This window comes from Hakea prostrata, chromosome 9 (genome assembly GCF_041222555.1).
Source record: "Hakea prostrata isolate BN-2017 chromosome 9, UWA_Hpros_2, whole genome shotgun sequence".
In the NCBI taxonomy this organism is placed as follows: domain Eukaryota; kingdom Viridiplantae; phylum Streptophyta; class Magnoliopsida; order Proteales; family Proteaceae; genus Hakea; species Hakea prostrata.
In genome coordinates this window covers 3,542,480-3,564,878 of record NC_142608.1, presented here as the reverse complement: position 1 = coordinate 3,564,878, position 22,399 = coordinate 3,542,480, and the positions used below count along the sequence as shown (strand labels likewise).

The window sequence follows — 22,399 nt, the reverse complement described above, 5'->3', positions numbered from 1 at the left end:
ATGTCTTCTCTCATCTAAGCAACATAACATTTAATTAGACTGAGAAAGTATAGTAGAAAAATGTGTGCCGCATATGGATGTTTTGGTCAAGATAGTTACTTATAATTATATGTCATACATACTATGCATGAAAAGTTTTTCTATCAACTTGCTCATAACTAACACATGTCTTGCTCATAACTAACGCATGTCTAGTCAAGTATAACATTTAAATGTATCCATTAACGTATCGGATACACTATTTGCCCCTCTAATATTGGGTCCCCTAAATACAATATATTACATGCGGGTCCCAAACAGACTAATACTGATAGTCGTCGTTAAATATATTCAAATTTCAAATGTAAAAGGACAAAAATACCCTTTCATTTATTTAGTACATTGTGTTAATATATGGTTTTAAAAAGAGAATTGGTGTAAGGATGTTTTGGGCAAACATACTTTGCAAGAGAGGTTACAAATAAGCTAAGAAAAAAATCACATTCTATTTTTACCCAAAAAAAAAAAAAAGTATATTCTAAAATCAGGTTATTGGGCAAGCCCATACATCATAGAATATCAATAAAGAATAAAATGCAAAAGAATCAATAAAACAGCTGATATTACTTTTGTAGTTAATTGAAGCATAAACTACAAGCAAAATTCTCATACTCATAAACAAAGGAAACAAGCTTCAGAAGCATGGTTAGGAAAATTGGGAAGCACAATAATCATAGTTTTTCAAACTATAATGCCTCTTTTACCCATGTGATTAAATATATACCAACTTGCATTTAAAAAACCACACTTGGAATACATATCATGATAAAATGTCACAGGAAATTTTATAGGTGCTAGTTTGAATGGAGCAAAGGATATGCTAAAACGAAAAAGGACGAAACAAAATCTATCGTATTAGTGGTCATTTAAAATAGATCTGTAAACGTATCAGATTTAGTTTAGATATACCATTCTCTATATTTGAAATTGAGAAGCAAAACCGCTATACAAAATCCAATCTTGCCAAAATTTATAAGAGATTGGGTATCACGAATCCAAAACTTTAACGGATATTTGATAATTTATCTCCAATAAATTATTCGATTATTGATTATAGATTATCATTTTTCAATTTCTTATTTCCAATTTATGATTTTCCAGTAGCTGATTAACAGTTTCGAATCCAATTTATCAACCTTTTTAGAGAAAAGAAAAGAAAAGAAAAAAAAGGTTTAATCTAACGGTTTTTCCATAGTTTTGCCAATTGACTATGGATAGTTGATGGGGTTTAGGGTGAATTCAGCCCATTAATTAGAGTTTATTGGTTCAACTTTAGTGAGGTCAAAATGTCACTTGTCCATTTAAAATTTAAACATCTCTCTAATTGGATACAATTTTAACCAAGTATATCCGATCGAATAAATAATTATCTAAACTTGAATTTGGTTGCTTATCAGACAAATATAAGTCAGATTGATTAGAGAGTGAATAGGAAAGGAAAAAAAAAAGGGGGGGGGGGGGGGGGAAGGGAACGAAAAAAACCCAGTTAATGATGAAAACAACCAAAACAACAACAGGGACAGCAAACCCATCCTGCATAGAGAAATCTTGGTGTTGAGTTAGCCTACTTTCAAGTGAATGTGTCTATGGATCAAACCAGAAAGAAGTTCTCTGACCATTTCCAATTCTTCTTATCATCAATGTCTCTAGCGTGAGTAGGATGCTTTGCAATGCTATTCCAAGTCTAAGAACCTTTCTTTTTCATCACCTTGGGATCAAAGGGTGAGATTCCATTGAAATATCGGGCATGTAGGACTTTTACCATAGGGTATCAAGATTTGTTAGCATCCTCTAGCCTTGCTTTAGCAAAAGGGCTAAGTTATAATCTTTGATTTTTCTTAAACTCTAGTCCTCCTAGGCTTTTTGGGAGACAACACTTATCCCACGAGATTATATATAGAGAACTATTCTTTTTAGTGTGCCCAAGCCAAAATCGGTGACATATTGAGTCCATTTTCTTGCATATGCTTTTGGGGATTCGGAAGCACTGCATTTGATATAGGGCCATCGATTGAAGAGTTGATTGTAGAAGAATTCCCCTTCCTACATACGACAGGTTGGATGCCTTCCATGTTGCCATCTTTCACTTTATTCGATCCAGAATAAATTTAAAGCTATGAGTTTTTTTTCATCCCCTGAACAGATGGGTCCCGAGATAGATAGTCTCCTTCTGTATTTTGGGGATTCCCAACACTTCCTTGATTTGACGTCGAATGGATTGTTGTACATTTTGCTAAATGAGTACCGTTACATCTTTCTAATTGTAATGGAATTGTTATCCCGTGTCTTAAATGAGTACCGTTCTCTGAACTTGTTTTAGGGTATTCGCCTTGGGAGGAGCTTCCTAGAGGTTTTTGATCACCTTTTGTTTGTAGATGATACATTCATATTTTGCATAACCGAGTTGGAGGACATAATGACCATCAAAGTGGCGCTGGAATTGTTCTCGGACCTCACAGAACAAGAAATTAACTTTGACAAAATTGTTTCATTGTTGATAAGACCAAATGAAAATCCTTGACGGATGTGGAGAATATATCAATCAAAACAGTAGTTTGGGACTAAATTTTCTTAATGTGAGTCAAGCAGGTTTATCAAGTGGACTTCCTGATCTTATGCCTTGGCCGGTTCAGTGGAATTCCAACCTAAGAAAGCACGAGATGAATGTTAACAAGTGATGATCTCATCTTCACGCCAACCTTACTTGTACGGAAACCTTAAAAAGCGATGGTAAATGATCCATACATTATGAATGTTAACAAGTAATCCATATGGGCCTCTTGATTCAAATTGATCTAAGCCTTAAGATTTTTGTATAAGTGTTATAGATTTGATTTGATTTAAATTTAGATTGCAAAAGTGGGTTCAAAATCCTTACATCAATGACACAAAGAAAAAGATGCTAAGTATCCTTTTATTTATTTTAAATTTTTTTGTGTATAAACTACCAATTCATGCTTGGTTGTTTTTTATATAAAATTTGGTAAGAGTTGTCCTCATTGTCACATTAAATCCAAATTCCACACATATAAGGATATTTTTTATTATTTTTTAATGATACAAATAATATATAAGGATACTTGATGTGGCTTCTTGTCCACCTTAGTTATTCGAATTTCCAATCTATAATTTTTTCATCACCGACATGCAATCTGAATTTTTTATGACATCTTCCCTTTAATAGTTTAAACAACATACTAGTTCATGGGTTTTCACACTTAGGCAAGTTCTTCATCTAATCAAATTTATGTGCATGTCGACTATATTCTCAGGAATATAGTTTTATAAATAAAGAGGGCGAGAGAGTGGGAGATAACTATTTTATATATAATACAGTGGAGCTTCAACCCTAGAGCTACGAAAATTTAAAATTTTGATATTTACTAAATTAGCCACACTAATTGAATTTAATTTGGGGTGATGTGGGTAAGATATAGGATTTATTTAGTGGGTCCAGTTGATTGAGAATATAGGTATGAAGCATAGATATTAGTCTATGTCTTTGACACAAAAAAAATAAAAAATAATCTATACATTAATATTGATATTGATACCTAATTAATACTATTATAGTTGATGTTATTGAACGTTTCATCTATTAAAAATTTAAAATATTAAAATTTAGATTTCAAAAATACCACGTATCATAAAAGTTTTACATTAAAATACCCACACAACAACAACAAATAAAAATTCCTTCTTAAGAAGCCAAGCTTTGTTATGAAAAAAGGTTAAAAGAATTTATTAATTAGAATAAAAAAGAAAAATGAAAGTTGGCTTACATTACCAACAAATGTGATTGTCACAAGTATATTAATTGATTATCACATGATAGTTTGATTAATACTCAAATGTGAGCATATATTATATACTAATACATTTTTAATACTCACTGGGCTCCTATTAAATTTGTTTTTGCAGAGTTCTTAATTTCTTATTGTAGAGAGAAAAGAGCCAATAAATTTAATTTATTATGTCCTCCATGCAAATGATCCCATGCACATCTATTGCTAAAATTACCATATTAGGCTGAGTTTATATAAATATCTATTGTATCCTCTAGATTGATATCTGGATAGTATATTCTTTTAACCTTTGGATTTTGGTGGGGGTTTAAAGTGTTGAATTCTTCACTTTACACATAACTCCTGAGTCTGGATCATTTTTCTATCGAGGAGTAATCTAGACGCTTTCTTCACTGCACTATCGTTGGGGCCTACATCTAATTAGTAGAGTCTCACCTTCGAATTTTTAATCAATAATTAAATATGGGCTCCACATGGATGTGTGATGAAAGTGGCATTGAGGAAGCTGGAAGCACATTACTGCTCCTCTGACACGGAGGTGATCTTGACTCATAACGCCTACCCAAAAAAATATTTACACATATTAGGGGCAGGTCTCGATATAGTAGTCCGTGGATTACAGTTGTCAAAAATAAAGTTGCCTAGAAATTACCTTCTCTCAAACCCATGCAGATCATCTCCATTCGAGCAGGGTGTGCGTCTGTCTGTCAAACCACTGGATGTTTTGCTCGTGGTACACAGCTTGTTTGCTTGATACCACGTGCAGGGCATGGTATGCCGGATGCTCTATCTAAATGCAGAAGACCTGGATCCCTCTCCAACTTTGCTTATGAATAGAAACTTTTGGCATTGGGTTTATTTTTTAGTTTTTACCCTTCTATTTTAAACAATTTATAGGGGGAGGGGATTGGAAATGAAAAAAAAGAAAAAGGGCAAATTTGGCAACTTAAACAAATGAGTTTTTTTTTTGGGTGGTATCTAATCGCAGAGTTTGTTAGGCAGAAAACACAAATAATGGTGAGAGTGACAAAATCTGTTACTGTTTCATCATCTCAAGACAGAGAGACATACATATGCCATTATAATAAAATCTGAAGCCTCTTTTTGTCATTTCACTTCTCTCACTCTCTCTCATATTCTCTACCATGATACCATCATCGCTTCCTTGTCTTCCACCATCACAGTCACTCTCCTCCCGCACACACTTCACTTGCTCACTTCCACAGTTTTCATTTCTCTCTGTTTTTTTATTTTTTTTTTTCTCGATTTCACTCACCCTCTTTGAATCGATTGTGTTCTTCTGCTGGAATTTTCTCTAATGGGTACTCGAATTCCAACTCACCAGTTGAGTAGTGGGTTGTATGTCTCAGGTCCTCCAGAACAACCCAAGGAACGACAGCCCACAATGGGATCAAGAGCCATGCCGTACACCGGCGGCGACGTCAAGAAATCAGGCGAACTGGGCAAAATGTTTGACATACCAGTGGTGGATCCTTCTTCCACCGCCGGAACTTCGTCTGGGCCAACTCCATCAAGGCCTTCTCGCCACTCCTCCTTCCAACACAACAATGGACCCCTTCGATCCGCTTCCAGTTCAGGTCATGTCTCCAAATCCTCTACTGGTTCAGGGCCTTTGCATCCCCAGAAGAAGTCCTCCGGTCCTATGCCTATACCTCCCACCGGACTTATCATCTCCGGTCCTCTTGGGTCTTCCGGTGGCAGCACTGCTTCTGCTCGCCGCTCGGGCCAGTTGGAGCCCTCCGTTTCAATGATCAAGCCTGTATATGGTTCCGCTGTAACCCATCTTACAGAAGATGTAATTTATGGGTTTAATGTGTCTAAGCCGGTAATGTGGGTTTTTGCAGTGGTGAGCGCAATGAGTTTTTTAGTGGGTGTCTTCGTCTTCGTTACAGTTAAAAAACCTGTGATTTTGATTGTGGTTGGTGCTCTCGTGGCACCGGTTCTGCTTTTGTTCTTGTGTAATTATATTTCGGGAAAGAGAGGCCTCTGGAGGTACTTGAAGAGCTACCCTGATTCAGATCTTAGAGGGGCTAAACAAGGACAGTATGTCAAGGTTACTGGGGTAAGTTCATTATCCCATGAAATTTATTTCGCTTGTTACCAATACGACTTGTTGAAACTAATTTGTATCCTATTCCTACACTCCTGCTTATTGTTTCGGTGTGTTGTATGATTTTTTTTTCTTTTTTCTTTCTTTTGGGGTTTAACTATTGTATTATGATTTTAGTTGTCCGTACTTGCTGTTGCTGGTGAATTTTAATATTATAGGAGTCAGCTATGAATGGTGGTTGTGTTGATTGAATATTTGAATATCGTCTGGCGTCCAACGCTTATTATGTTCACCAGTTCAAACTCAGTTGCAAATGTCTTATTCTGTAATTGAGCTACATTTTGAGGTGTTTCTTAATGCAATACTTCTCGGTGGTTGTTTGATTCTGTCCTTGTGCAATTCAGTATGTGTTTAATGAAGTAAGTTCATGCCGGAACCTAATTGATATAGTGTAAAGAGATTTAGGGTTTCACACCAGGAAAAAGGAAGAAGAAAGAGAGGAATATTTAGGGAATTAAGATTTCTCTGTGTATCCTACTACTTTCATAGGGATGTTGTTTTATGGGTTTAGTTGTTGCTTTGGATTTAGTCTTTTATGATTTGCATTTGGAAATGGAACTGCTCTGGTTGGTCTATTGTTTTACTCTTTCTTTGTCACCTCTACTTATTCACATCCAGTTGATGATATTTGGCTTACTTTAGTGAATCAAAACGAAGGTTTGGGCCCTACTGATCCCCTGGGTTTTGGAGTCTGAAGCAATCAGGTTATTTGGGCCTGCAAGCACATAAACTTATGTAGTAATGTGCAGATCTATAGATAGATAAGACTGCATAGGATCCTTCGTGGATGGATTTGTCAACGTGGTCCTTATTCAAAGATTGTGACTGCTTGCCCAAATGATCCTAGGGCAATTTTAAGGAAAACCTCAATGATGACTGGTTGGTTGACTGTTGTTTAAATGCTCATATTTATTGCAGTAATTTACATCCTGAAGAGAACATGAACCAGCTTTGGATGGTCATTCTAAAACCAGTATCTAGACATGAAGTACAAGTTTTGTATTTATTCCTATCAATGCAACTCTTCTGTCCCTACACCCTAGTAATCTTTGTATTTCTTTTTGTAGGTTGTTACTCGTGGCAGTATTTGCCTGTTGTCTTCTTATCAAAGGGAGTCTACTTGTGTATATGCTTCCACAGAATTATATGAATATAGAGGATGGGGTGGAAAGTTTGCAAGGTTAAAACACTGTCTCTTTACATGGGGAGTTAAACATTTAGAGGTTAGTTTCGATGAATTATGGTAAAAATTTCTTTTTTGTTTAGATAATTTCAATATCCTGCTTGGGTTTGAGAGTATGTTAAATTATTGTATTGAGCTGACCTTTGATTGCATAAAACATAATTCTGCAGATCTATTCATACAATAAACAAACGTTTAGGAAGAAACTATATGCTTTGATGCAACTATATACTTTGATGGAAGAGTGTTATGTAACTGATCAACAATGAAAGAATTGGTTAATGTGTAGCTTGTTGACTAGCTATAACAAGTTCTTAGCTTTTGAATATGCTCAGGTATCAGCAGTTTGAAACATGCATTTAGGTGTTCCTTTAGCCTGTGGAATTCTTGTGATAACACATGCTGCACATGCTGTCTGTGGTTTGGTCTCCTTTTTTTTTTTTTTTGGCGGCCGTGCGGGGGGGGGTTTGGATGAATATGCTGAGCCTTTTCATGGAATCTTGAAGGTTGGGTTTTGAGTGAGGGAAGAAAAAATATAAAGCCTTTGGGCCATCATTAACTTGAAGAAAGAAATATGTTTGGTTTCTAAAGTCTGGTTCTGTGCATTCATTGTTGTCATGTGGAAGATTTTGGGTTTACTTAGGTGGATTCTAAGTGAAGACTCAAGTGGATTCCTTGGTGAAAGAGTATGTTCCTCGCCCGAGTTTAGGTTCATACAAACCTTTATAATCATCTTTTCTTTCTCTGTCAAAGTTACAGGTCATAACTTTTTTTTATCCTTTTTAACTCTTTATGGCTCTATTATTCTGTTGATTCCTGAGTTTCAGATCTGTTTTTCTGTTGATATCATTTTCTTATGTGGTTTATAGAATCTATCCTGATCTGTTACTGCTGCATACTGATAGATGCTGAACATTTTAATTGATTTCTGGTAGTTGATTTGCTTGCAACTCTGCTCTTGCTTTAATTCTCTCTTACTGGCAGTAGAATTATTCCCAAAGACAAGAGCTGGCCATCAAATTTTGCAGGTCCCATGTACTTACTAAACTAAGCCACTGACTGTAATTTTAGATCCATCTCTGTCATACCCCACCTTTTGACAATGATTGAGCTAAATTTTGACTGGATCCTCCTGGTTCGAGATTCTTCATCTAAGGCCCTTCCAACTCATGCCTGCTGGCACTTGGCAACCCAATCTTTCGCCAACATTGGACTTGCTCACATTTTGCTATAATGCTGGAAACTATCTCAAAAGCTGATTTAAGTGCCAAAGATTAGCATGCCACTGTTCTGTCAACATTAACATGAAAATATTTTGTTGGTGGTTATAACATCTACCAGGTATAAAATGGTGGTGTTCTGTGTAACTTCTATTTCTTTTTAATACGATAGAACAATTCTGTCAAATCATGTGTATATTGCTGCTACTAAATACTACCAAATGATTACTGTAGTTTTCTTTCCAATTTTGGGGTTCTTGACCCGTTTCTAATTCTGTGAACAGAGACATGTGGCCGATTTTTATATATCAGACTCAAAATCAGGGTTAAGAGCGCTTGTGAAAGCTGGTAATGGGGTGAAGGTTGCTCCATTTGTTAAACCTGCCACTGTGATTGACTTTACTAATGAAAATCGAGAGCTTTCTCCAAATTTTCTACAATGGTTGGCTGAGCGCAACCTCCCTAGTGATGATCATAAATTGCGCCTCAAAGAAGGGTAAATTACTAGTTTCCTTTCTAAGTATGCAACTAATGGAAGGTTCTTTCTCTTGCAGTTGCAAGTGGGAGGTCTTACCCCAACACCTTAAGAATATAAAGATCATGAAAACTATGAAATTGCTTAACTAGTATTTTTCTGCCCTCCCATGGTATCTATGCTTCCTTTCTAGCATGACTATCTGAATTAAAGTAGGAGAATCTTCTTTGTCAGGTATATCAAAGAAGGGAATATTGCAAGTGTGATGGGAGTAGTTCAATTAGTTGATAATGTGGTTATGATCATTCCACCAGAAGAGCCTATCTCCACAGGGTGTCAATGGGGGGTTTGCTGCTTTCTACCAAGCTACATAGAAGGTCTCATTTTGGTGGGAGGAGAAATTGAAAATGATGATGCAGTTCCTGTGTAAATAATTTGTTTGGCTGCATATGTTACTCCAGGTGTTATCCCATCAGAAGACAGGAGGGAAACCATGCTGCTAGACCACCCTGTTATCACCCATTCAGGTTTTTAAGTGTATGTAGAAATGACCTGAAGATGCATGGCGGGCAGTAAGATCAAAATAAGCTATGATGAGTAGAAAAGAGGGGAGGGAGGTGATTACATGCTATTTGTACATCTTGATGTTCAGAAGGGTACCTATGTATCAAATTACGTTTTTATTTCATTTTAAGTGTTATCAATTATTCGAAATACATGGGAGATTTATTTTACTTAATGAGCAAAATAAAGTTTTCCAGAATTTTGAAGTGTTATCCAGAAGAAATGGAAACTTTTCTATTCCAAAGTTTTCCACATTTTAAGACAAAATAAATGACAAAAGAAAGCAAAGGTTATGGCACATCAATACAGAAGAAGGTGTAAGCCACTGAAGTGGGGAGCTCATGGGAAGAAATAATCAATGTGGAATTAGATACAATGATACTAAAATTTAAATCTATGAAACTCAAACCAATTCCTGGTATTTATATATTTTAGTAACAACCCCACTCGTTAACATTGACATCCAAGCAGGTAGCAAAAAAATTTTGAATATAGGAGAGCACTTGGCTAAAGAAGCCTAACACCGCATGAAGCTACAGCATTTCGCACTTCTTTCTTCAGCCATAGGGGTTGCTAAAGTTTTTGAGGAGGTTTGGAATGTCATAAGCCAGCATATCGTCAACAGCTTGTATCATCTTAGGCTTCAATTTCTCAAACTTATCCATATTATAGCCACTCAACACCTCCCTGAATTGTTCAACATTTGGAAAATCTCCAGCAGGTAGATGAAATTCTCTTTGGACCTGCTTAAATAGAATGCAAAAAGTGAAACCCAGAAAACATAAAAGCACAAGAAATCAGTATAGAATGCAACTTTTATAAAATCTAAGATGCATCCAAGGCATGATAACCCTGGCAGTGAATGCAAATGAACACATGTATACAGGGGTAGGATGGAAGAGGGGGGGGGGGGTGGAATTTCAGACCTTTCCAAATTCATCTTCAAGTCGATCAATTAGCTTCTGTTGGGCCTTGGCTTTGCCAATCATTGCGGGCATTTCCTTTTTAAGATGGCTGATTATGTAGGCGTGAATTTTAGCAGCTCTTGCACGTTTTACAAATTCATTGATCTGAAATTAATTGATTAACTACATCTCAGTAGGATTGTAAAATAACAAAGTTACAAGAAGCAGTCAAACATTTCTTCCATTTCTGGAAATGAAACCATATTAAAAATATAAAACAGGGGAACATACCCGGCGGTCACAAGACTTCTTTCGGGATATCTTTCAAGTCTGAGAGGAGGTCATCCTGTTCTTTCTCAAAAAGTTCTGTACCGGTTGGACCAGCAACAGCTTCATTAATTGGTTTGTCATTGAATGAGCTGTCAATGCCAGAAATCATGAACATTAACCTTTGCATAATTTAGTTAAGTAATATCCAGGTTAAGGTGAACTCCTAGTCCTTTGAAGGAGATCTTAAGAACGATAAAGTCAATCTCCTCAATAGAAGCATATTGATAAAGAAAGTATCCCTAGTAACAGATAATAGAACAGTCATATGGCTAGCTATTATGTATAATGTGGAGGATTATGCAATTAAGTACCATACAGAAAAACTCAATGTAGCAAAAATTAGGATATTGAGATGGATCAGAGGCATGCTAGGAAGGATGATGTAAAGATGAACATACTAGATCTGATTTGAGAGTAGTTTCCAATATGAACTGATTTACGAGTAGTTTCAAACTTTCAATACATGATAAGCTATGACAGTCGTTTGAGAAGTTATGGCCATGTTCAATGGGAGGTCTTTGGATGCTAAAAGAACCAAAGGCAAACCTAAAATGAGCTCAGACAGTGGCAAGGAAAGATATGCATAGCTTAGGCCTTGTATAAACTAGACCTCAAATAGAAGTGATTGAAGAGTAAGGATCCTCCACAAAGCCGACCCCATTTAGTTGGGTTAAGGCTGAGTTACTGTTATCTTCCTAATTCTAGCACTCTAGAGATTGCAACAACAGCCATGTTACTTATCAAAAGATGGAATCTCCACATATTTTAGTAACAAAGAAAGATATAATCCATAAAGCATTATATTAGTAATGAGAGATAAGAGCATACCCTATATAAACACGCATCACCTCGGGAGTATTCAGAACTTTACCAAGTGACCACATCAACGCACCATAAACTCTCATCAGCTACAACATTGCAGCATTATACAATCCAGTGACAAATGTAAGAAACTTGTAGCAAGAACAACTATAGGAAACTAAATGTGTTCATTATATCTGGAAAAAGAAAACAGCAAAAATGCCTTACTTGCTGAGTATCAATTTGATCTGCCTTGTTTAAAACCACACGTATCTTGTCATCATGGCCACGTAGAGATCCAATTACACGCTTGAACTCATCGCTGATGTCGAGCTTATGAGGATCAAATAATAGAAGAATCAGGTCACACTTAGATGCAAACCATGATGTAACACCAGTAAAATCATAACTGCGTTGTGTTCGTTGCTTTTCTCCAGACAGAACTCCCGGAGTATCCACAAATGTAATGTGATCTAGTAGCTTATAACATAAAAAATAAAAATAAAAATAAGCTTCTGAAAAAACAAAAAAGGTCGTACACACTGCACACGGTTGCTGCATTTAGCAGGGTCTGGGGAAGGGTAAAGAAAAGTGTTAAGGTGATGACAAGTTAATAATGACGACTCACATGATGTGGCATTTGGGAACATTGAAATTTTGATAAGAATGCAGTTCCAAATCTAGTGAGACCGCTAAATGGCATATCTGCTTGAACAGCAACAGTGTTACCTGGAATACTTCTTTCATCAGGACCTGACTGCATTTATAAATGAATCAGCAGATGAATAATCAAGATACCACAAATTTGGCATATATCTAATACAAGTGACTTGAAACCACCACTTAACTTTGCAAGAATAACAAAAAAAAAAAAAAAAGACACTTAAGGAATGGGCAGTCCTTGGCGTAATGGTTGATGGATCATAGTAGTAGCCTGAAGTCAAGGTATCGAAACAGCCTGTCAGCAAAAACTGCTCGTGTAAGGCTGCGTAGGAAAATCACCCCCCCCCCCGGTGGTTCACCCTTTTAAGCTCATACACTAAGGAGATCACATTAGAAGAGAAATTGTTCCAGTTAAATCACCTAATGGGCTTATTTAATCAGAAATACACTTTGGTTTGGGATGTCTACGTGTTGTACTGTTGCGCCTTTGATCCAATGTGTATTCATTGCAACAAACTACTTTAAGGGGCCTATAATATGGTAGAGGAAAGTATACAAAATCAGTTACAAGTCCTTATTTTAATTGTTATTAAGCTTTTTAAGTCTGCTGCATTAGGATTACATAAATCCAATTCTAATTTGGACCAATTTCTTTAATTATGTTAGTTTCCTGATCAGTTTGTTTTACTTAATCAGTTAAAGATTGACTAGGCCTTCCACTGTTAGCATTTGAATTATCTATAAATGTAAGGTCTAGCATTTTGCACGAATTTGATTATTGGGATTTTGGTTCAAGCATTTCCTCTATTCCATGAAATTCAGATTTGCAGTATACCAATTGAAGAGAATCTGATCCAGGTCACTGGTGTGAAGTCAACATATCCCCTACTATCTATTTTCTGTATTCTTCTCTCAGGAAAAGTGGTTTTTCTCCTGCCGGTCTATTGGTGATATGATAGCCAAATATAGATGGTGGCAGCAGCTTGTTTTTGGTGCATTTTGGCTGAAAACGAGATTGACATTAAAAGGGAATATATCCTTTGGATCTGACCAAATTTCAAGGCATTGAAAACCATCCTGAATGTAAACTTCGACCAGGTTTTCAACCGAATCAGATATGCTGATTCGTTGTTATAAGCTTTCACATGATTTTGGGGCATTACCCATTTTAACATCCTTTTTATTTCAATGCAACAAGTCAACATCCCTACTTGAGCAATAGTTGTAATTGTTCCTCAGCTTTTTCTCAAATTACCAACATTCAGGTTCACAACTGTTCCTTATTTAACAAAATTCCTTCTAGTTTTAATAGTATAGAGCAGCCAAATGACACTTCACAATCAGCCTGCTGTAATTTTATTAACATTCTCTTCAGTTCCACAGAGGAAGCAACACCCGCCCGCTTAAATATAGACAGAGAGACGTAAAAATACAGAAATAAGTTGAATTTTTAATCATAATGAATAAAAAATTATATAAAATTTCTCAGACATGAACTTGGTGGGTTAGGGATAAAGCAATAGAGAAGTAAATTCCAATATACCATAACAACAACAAATCTGTCGGTTGTAGGCTCAGGTCCAATGTGAGATCCTGTCAGAATTAAGGAAATGTTAAGTATATGATTTCACTTCTTGCCATGTTCAATGTATAAAAATAAAAAATAAAAAAAAAAAAACTGAAAATTAAGTAAAAGAAAATATGGAAAAAATTAACACGTTTTTACTGACCTGGATAACCACTTTTGAGCAAATGCTTTATAAATGTGGTTTTCCCAGTGGAATACTGACCCAAAAGCATGACCATGGGCTTACAATCAAAATCACTATTTGTCTGCAAGTTGGATAATCAAAGGCAATTCATATATTCATGTGTAACTGATTGAAGTACAAAATATAAAACATGTATCTCAAGTCTCAACAACAAAAACATCTACCTCTTCCCTGAAAGAAAGAAGAAATGTATACTGAAATTGGACATTTCCTAACATCTAACTAAAAAAGGATAAGAAGTGTCTGTAAAAGGGAAATGGGTAGATTGGAACCATGCAGTACGTTATGCAATGATCAATGCAGCCATAGCATAGTTGTAACACATGAAACTGTAATGGTAGATGCGCAAGTTAGCATTTCCTACTAACATAAAAGTAAGGAGAATAGTACACTCACCAACAAAGGAGATACAAACTCAGAAAACCGATATGTAACCTCCAATGGCTTAAGCTTTTCAATATACAACCGCTTCAAGCCATCAGTTATTGATGTAACAGCACTCAAAGGAATCTAGGCATGTACAAAGGTAACAAGAGGAGGAAAGGGTTAACTTCACTAAAATTAGATATGATCAAAGAATAAAGGAAACATATTCAGCTAAATGTTAGATAAAGTGAACAACCAGTCACAAGAAAATGCTACTTGATATGATCCTCAATTCCAGAACAGGGGAAAAGAAGAAATAGCTGCTTCAAGGGCAATAGACCTCCTAGAAATAAAGACAGAAGAAAGAGAATGATTGTATTTTCATTGCCCTCAAAATGCCTTGCTCTATTATGTTTATAGACTACGTATTATTCCTCTATTCTTATGACTATTCTAACCCTAGTATTTCCTAACCTTTGACCCATTTCTTGGAATAATATTCCAACCCAAATGTTCTCTTACAATTTACCCTTCTATCAACTATACTTGTAATACTACTCCTTACATGAAAAACTACTCCTACATAGCCTCAATTCAATCAGGGCCAATCTTTCAAAACTATAAGGTCAACTCTAGGCCCACAACAGTGGGCCATGGTGAGGTATGGTCTATGGGTGGTCTCTGAGAGGGAACCCCTATGAATTTGAATCAATAACCTCTAAAAGCCCTGGTTGGAACCAATGGGTAGTGTTGGTTTCATATGTGGTAGTTTTGGGTAGATTTAGAGGGTCTAGAATATGGGGCATAAGGGGTAAATTTGAGAGAAGTTTCTTGAAATACCTTCTGGGGCTTAATGAGTCATTGAGTAACTGCAACCTAGGGGCTGGTTTCCAAGATTTAGGAAAGAAAATAATGGTGGATTCCAGGATTTAAGATGGGAATCTCAGGCAGGGGCTGGATCAAGTACTCCTAGGACTGTGGTGGAAATTCAATCCACATGGTCTGCTTTTCACAGTTGGATAGATCTGTGCAAGTTTTAGGATTTGTGAATGAAGCTCAAAGAGGGGGAGAAAGCTATGCTTTATGATTTAGAGGACTATGACAAGAGAATTGGGAGAGGGTTATTCAACTTGTTGTGTTAAAGTTTTGAAGATACTCTCTAACAGTAGCTTGAATTTATAGGATGGTGTTTCATAGAGAACTACATAAAATAAGATGCATGAAGTGAAGAAATGCATCCAGAGTTTCTGCATATTCTTTCTTTGAACTTGAAAAGGAAATTTTCACAGGTTAGTCATACAAATGTCTATCATGCATGGAACGGAATACTTTACGGCTAAGTATCATATAGGTGAGCTTAGAGTAGCGAAGATGAGGATATTGAGATAGATGAATGAAAACTCTAGGATATAAAGTAAGAAATGATATCATATTAGAGCCGGTTGAGTAGCTACAATGCATGATATACTATGAGAAAGTCATGGCCATGATTAACTGAAGCCGTTGGATGCTTCCATATGGATGACTATTTGATTTAAATTGAAAGAACTAAAAGAACCAAGGGCCAGACCTAAAATTATCTTAAGAGAAGTAATGAGTAAAGACATGCATAGTTTAAGTCTCGTGTCTCATATCAACTATGACCTCAAATAGAATTGATTGGAGGGCAGGGATCCATGTAGCTGACTCGCTTATATGGGATAAGGCTGAGTTGCTGTTGTTTTTCATCGTATCCAACTCTGTAATCAAGAATATTTGTTATGGTGAAACCTGTTTTGATATTCTCTAAATTTCCTAAAAATGGCATGATGTAGATTATCTAGGAAGAGTTTTCAAAATTCCTAATAAGTGCAAAATACAGAGCAATTATATCAGGGGTTCTACAATTAAGTACGGGAACTGTAAGGAAAGAGGTCTATAATCAAAAGAATGTAATAACAGAGGAGAGAAATAAAAAATGAGATATCTGGAACATGACCTCATTCAGATCATTGATGGCTGCTGAAACCTCACCTTTTTAGAATGTTTGGAATTAAACCAATTAGCCGTCTGTGATGTTGGTGATGGAATGCCTACTGCATTTGTACCAGCTTGGTAATTTAGAAGCAAAAAGATTGAAAAAAACAATATCCCTGGTACCTATGAAACATGAGAAACTTGCTCACCATTTAAATCAAGTTCTGTATTTTTGGGTGAACGCCTAGTTTTCTGGGGCAGAAAAGAATCAGAAAATAAGTCCATCAATTCTATCAATACCCAGCTGGGCATAACCTACAAATGTATAAGATTTCAGACATACAGCTAGTAGAAGATCCAATCCTTCCATAACTGGGGGTTTCATATTTTCAGGATCAACTGTAAGAGAAGAAGAATGAAATAAGCCATTTCCACATAATAATAAATATTCAAATAGATATACAACTTATAAAGGTAAATTATTGATGCCAAACAAAACATTCTCAAACAGTCCTCAGTTCACATGAAACACACACTAATGCCCAATATCATTTTCCCCTCTTGATAAATGACACCAGTCGAAAAGGACAAAGCCAAAATGTGCTCCTCCATTTACCTTCTTTGCGAAGAACATCCTGTGTAATTTCATGCCCTGCTTGCGCTAAAGCAACTAGCTGTTTATGGCAGGAAGTTAGTAAACAATAGCTTCCATAAAAAATGATAAAATATAAATAAATGTGTGTTACCTGCATTGCAATTATAAATTCATTGAAACCAAGGAATCCTTGACGTTTGGAATCAGAAATTGCCCACACCTAGTAATCAGAATGAATATAACCACATCACTGACAAACATGGTTACCACAATAGAGATGACCATCTATTCTATTCCCTTTGAATTAGACAGCAAACAGACAATCAAACATCCCAGGCGTCTAACTAGCTGAATGCTAAAAACAAGCGCGTGCGAGGAGACACAGTGATGTTACAAGATCATTTGGCTGATATACGCAAATTTAAGCAAGCATCTGGAGTGACTCCAGCTTCTGACAAAAAGAAAAATAATGAAATATACTTCCACAAAGCTCATCTCGTGATATAGAACAAAAATTTCAATTGAGGCATAGGTGAATTCAAAACGTAATTCATAACCCCACAGCTTTACAATCTAGTGTTCCATGAGTACAAAGAGTACATGGAAGACGAGCAAAAGTGAAGTAAAAGTTCATCTAGACGACACAAACACAAGAGAAAGAATGATGAAACCTCTCAAAGAATGATTAAGAAGATAGAAACCTGCTTGAGTTCCGGTCGAGATAAATTGGACAGGGCGAAGAACTTAGTCGCATCGTTCCCTGTGATACGGCCATCTTTATCTGACGAAGAAATGAAGACAAAAAAGTATGTTGAAATTGGTAGTTTGATGATTTAAGACAAAAATTGCAGAAAAATAATACAAGGGGGAAATCAGAAATAGACTAGAAGGGCAAACCTGAGTCCACGAAATTAAACCATTCTTGGTATATATTCTGATTCTCCTTGGAACAAAAACTGATCGGACTCGAAAGAATTTCCATAAGAGAAGAACTGACAATCTAACGAGCTAAGCAGCAAGCAATTCAGTTTCTGATCTTCAAATTTTGAAAACAAGAGTTTAATTCGAAACTTGAAGTGGGAAACACGGAGATTTTCGGTATGAACTGTAAGTTTTTGAGAGTCTTCGCGCTTCAGAAAGTGGCACAAGGCGATGATATCTTGTGTCGCGTACTCACTGAAACATAGTGTGACTGATTTACAGCCGCTCGATCATTTTCAAGTGGACGGTTCTGTCATCTTAACTTGCGGCCCGCTCTGTTTCGCATTTCCGTGGATCGTGAGTTTGTGACCACGTGGAGCTCGATAGGATACTTTCCGCCAAAATTATTATTTATTTATTTATTTCGGTTTTTTTAAAGTTTATTATTTAATGCTGACGGTTTTTTGTTTTTTTTTGTTGAGAACTGATGTTCGCCTGGAACAGTTTTTGCAACCTTGAGTATATTCTTAGCGAAGTACGTTGCTTTGCTCCTAACTTGGAGAAGATAGGAATCATGACCCCAACCCCGGTTTTCAAGTCTTTGTCCTGAGTAATCTAGTATTCGACTCGGGTCGCACACCTGTCTATGGTGGATGAGTCTCCAACGAGGATTTTTTGCATCCACAAGGTTCCGATACCAAACTGCTTACCACTTGGACCAACCTCGTTGGTAAAAGCATTGATCTTTTACCAACTAAGATACCCTCAAAGGCTTAACGTATTTTTTTATTTGAAAAAATTTTGAAGACTCTCATTTTATTTTATTTTATTTTATTTAGAAAGAATGAGTCACACAAGACCCAACTGAAAACAAAAAATAAAGAGAAAATTAATTTAGCCTAACCAACATATCAGCCTAAACATCCTTTAACACTAATTATTTACTTGGTTTCCTTCCTAATAACGGGTGCTCTCCTTGATAAAAATTGACAGTTTTTGTTTCTCAACCATTTGAAGAATATTATCCCATCAATGTGAAGATCATCTTGGTGATTAAATTTAGCTTTGCTTCAAAGCTTTATGTCCCCGTAAATAATCAATCATGAAACTAATCTAGAAAGCAACCACCACTTGGAGAACACAAGGAGAATAAGAGACGAGAAACAAGTGATAAATCACCATGTTTCTTGCTTGGTATGCTCAGAGGAAATATGACATGTGATCGCAGTTTCAAAGTATTAGAGAAGAGATTTAGACAAGAGAAGGGAAGAAGTGGGAAAGAGGAGAGAGAAACGACTAGGGTTAAAAATGCTTTTTTTTTTCTTTTCTTTTTTTTTTAATTTTGAGCCATTGGATCTTGAACATGTGTGTCGCACATCTGTGAGAGCATATATGGTAAAGATCCATACTTCTCAGTGGGGAGGTCATGAGTTCGACTCTTGTGGACGGCATTAAATTTCTAGTATTAAAAAAGCACAAGTACCAAAAAAAAAAAAAAAAAACATAAGATATCGTTTATTTGCAAAAATGGGCTGGAAAAAGAAAAGATAGTAAAAATAAACATGTGAATCACATATTTAATTGAGGGGAAAACGTTCTCTGTTGTGCACATAGATGCCGAATAATAGACTGAAAAAACAAAAAGCTTAAAAGGCTATTTTGGACTTTTTAAATTTGAAATCAAGCTTTAAATATCAGCCTATTATTTGGTATCTATGTGTACTGCCGTGCTTATCAGAGAACCACAACAGAGGAATTTTTGTTTCCGTAATGGAGTGGGGGAATAAGAAAGGAAAATAAAGAAATTTTTCTAGAAAAGATTCAAAATGGGTCTTACTTTGTTATTTTTTAAAATTGATTACAAAATTTCACCTATTTAATGAAATTTTAAAAAGGAATGAGATGAGAAAGTTATCATAACAAACTTCCTTAAATTCAAGTAAACTAAATAAGCCCTATTTTGAGATTTCATTAAAAAATTTGTTTTTTTTAACTTTAACGAAATTGCTAATGGAATGGAATGTACCATTGTGCTAATTTAAAAGACATTTTAGAGTGTATTTGCCAATGTAATATAATTGTATTTGTCATCTTCGGATTTTTGTTCACGCCTATGCGAATATCCTCTGCGCAAGAGCTAGAGTGCGCCACGTTTCTTCAAAATTGAGGAACGGTTGAGATTTATTAAATGGGATTTTGTATTTTAAAAGTCTTAAATAATTACAATTTGTTACCCTCAGATTGCTTAAATTTGCTTAAATTTACAAACCCAACCCAGAATTCTCCCAATCAAACGAAATCCTATATTTTAGAGTGTTCTTAAAAAAAAAAATTTATATTTTAATAACAAATGTCATTCCCTTGAGTCCTCTCAAGAACAAAGTTATCAATTTACTTTCAAATTTTTCCGGTACACTTAGAATTGATAAAATACAAAAGACAATTGACAGCTATGTGAAGTTGACAACCGTTCCTTTTTCGGACCTTGCTTGGGTCCTGCGCCGTAAATGCGCAGGACCATCAAGCCATGCACTTTGGGTGGTGGAATCGAAATCTCGGCCGAAATTTAGGATCCTATGGCCGCAATTTCAGCTTGATGATCCTACGCATTTAATGCACAGGATACAAGCTTTTTCATCATTTTTCTCATTAAAACCCTTACTTGTTAAAGAAAATGACGAGTATAACTTTAATTATTTTATATTTTATAACATAAATAAAATAATAAACCAAGCAAAACAACTCATGGTGAGAAAAAGGGAGGAAAATAACATTTAAGATTCTATTTTACTAAGAACAATAATGTCAAACCACAAGAGAAAAATGGTAAATTAGGAAATATAAAATTATTTAGACTGAATTTAAGTTAAATTGGTGATGGAAGTGTACTATTATACAAATTCAAGAGACATTTTAGGGCTCATTGTCAATTTGACCTAGTCTCAAAGTGTGTGATTTTGTCAATTATCACGGATGTTCCTAAAATATTTTTATTTATTTCTAATAGATTAAACTCATATGTGCTGATTTTTTAGATTGAACCAGCATTCTAAACAAGAATCGGAACCAAATTAGCAGAGATCTATTTTGATTAGAATTGGTGGGTCAATCAAATTTTAATTTTGTTTAAAACTTTGGTACAAACACGAAACACACTACATACGAATAGTTTCAAAAATTTGGGCCAATTGTTCAGTTGGCAAAGACCAACATCTCATAGCATAAGATCTTATGTAGAAATCTTAAGACTAAGGAGATTTCATATTCGAAGTTCCATTCTTACACATCTTTTCCTCTCAATCACCATTCAAATTAGGGAGTTTAGTTTAATCACTAGACCATATGAATCTCATTACACCGAGTTCAAACTTATCAGAGAGGTCCATTGGATCTTATGTATCCTACCTCCCCTGGAGCACCACAACGTCCCTGCAGCGTCTGAAAATCCATCTTGTTTTGGGCTTTAGTGGCTCACCTAGCTAGCTATTGTTAGCTTGGTAGGTACCAATTTAATTTCCTCTCCTTCGTGACTCCACCACTGCAACTACTTCTCTAGTGGAAGGTGGGAGTTGCAGGTTTTAATGCACTGGACAAGAGCCAAAAAGTTTTACCCATCTGTAACTAAATGCTTCAGGGGTGTTTTTTTTCTTACGAACATTCCTCATGAACAATATCAGAAAATTAATGTCAAAATTCTATTTTTATTGCATATATTTTAACAATGAGGATAACATTGAGAATCATTAAAAGCTACAAGCTTTTCTACCTGAAAAAGTAAAAACTAAGAAGCTATGATCATGTCTGGTGGGGTGTAATCATAGGTTCATTTTTCTCATACATCAAATTCAATTTCTATTCTTGGGTGGAAATAAATTCAGACATTTATGTCAATATATAAATCGAAAGGAGACGATTTGGCCACGTTTGTATAAAAAACAAGGGAAATTAAATTTCTACCTAAGATCCATTGGGTAGTGAATAAAATTGGGACCCAAAGAAATTTATGAATTGGTATGTATCTACAACCATGCTAGTGGGTTTTTTTTTTCTTCTTCCAATTCAATTTGATTAAATATGAGTGGGTTTTTCATGCACGTATGGGACCATGGGAGTTGGAAGTCATTTAAGAATCATGCAATGGCAAAGGTACCTTCTTAAAGCCTTACTTTGCTCAATTGTCTATATAAGATCACCTTCATGATCAGTCTTCAATCCACATTGCAGAAGAGTGTTAGAAAAATGGCAGGTGGTAGAGGTTCTATGTGGGTTTTGAGCTTTTTGGTTGTGGGGTTTGTGTTGATGGCGAGCAAAGAGGTTAATTGTATCTCATGTGGTGATGCGGTGAATGCTTTGAGCCCTTGTGGTGGGTTCTTGTTGGGAGAGGGAGCTCCCAAACCTACTGCTCAGTGTTGTTCAAGCGCGCAGGCACTTAATAAGATGGCTTCAACCCATGCAGCCCGTGTTGCTTTGTGCGAGTGCTTGAAGTCTACTGGGCCTTCTTTTGGGGTGAAAACTGCCAGAGCCAAGCTGCTCCCCTCTCTCTGCAAGCTCAAGCTCAACTTAGCCATCAACCCAAGCACCAACTGCACAAAGTAATTACTCTCTCTCTCTCTCTCCCATATGGATACTTAATTTAAGGCAACAATCTGATATATTCTTTTTCTGTTGCAGT

The 22,399-nt window shown here is 35.9% G+C and overlaps 2 protein-coding genes and 1 pseudogene across 2 annotated transcripts; 2 read left to right on the top strand and 1 right to left on the bottom strand.

Annotated features, from left to right (window-relative positions):
* The first annotated feature begins 5,005 nt into the window (after positions 1-5,005).
* LOC149004108 (protein SHOU4-like) lies at positions 5,006-9,715 on the top strand. Its single transcript, XM_089168044.1, has 4 exons — positions 5,006-5,928; positions 7,044-7,199; positions 8,664-8,875; positions 9,089-9,715. The coding sequence occupies exons 1-4, from the start codon at positions 5,164-5,166 to the stop codon at positions 9,282-9,284; spliced, it is 1,329 nt and encodes a 442-aa protein (XP_089024170.1). The 5' UTR covers positions 5,006-5,163; the 3' UTR covers positions 9,285-9,715.
* An 18-nt stretch (positions 9,716-9,733) lies between these two features.
* LOC149004107 (EH domain-containing protein 1-like) lies at positions 9,734-17,937 on the bottom strand. The gene is given in 17 exon segments (XM_089168043.1): positions 9,734-10,161; positions 10,345-10,488; positions 10,615-10,635; positions 10,637-10,742; positions 11,482-11,561; positions 11,683-11,934; positions 12,083-12,211; positions 13,661-13,710; positions 13,848-13,950; positions 14,286-14,399; positions 16,269-16,330; positions 16,421-16,463; positions 16,555-16,610; positions 16,828-16,885; positions 16,958-17,026; positions 17,508-17,587; positions 17,704-17,937. Coding segments are annotated over 17 exon segments (1,638 nt in total). The 5' UTR covers positions 17,789-17,937; the 3' UTR covers positions 9,734-9,975.
* A 4,029-nt stretch (positions 17,938-21,966) lies between these two features.
* On the top strand, positions 21,967-22,323 carry LOC149004106 (non-specific lipid-transfer protein A pseudogene; annotated as a pseudogene).
* The last annotated feature ends 76 nt before the right edge of the window (positions 22,324-22,399 follow it).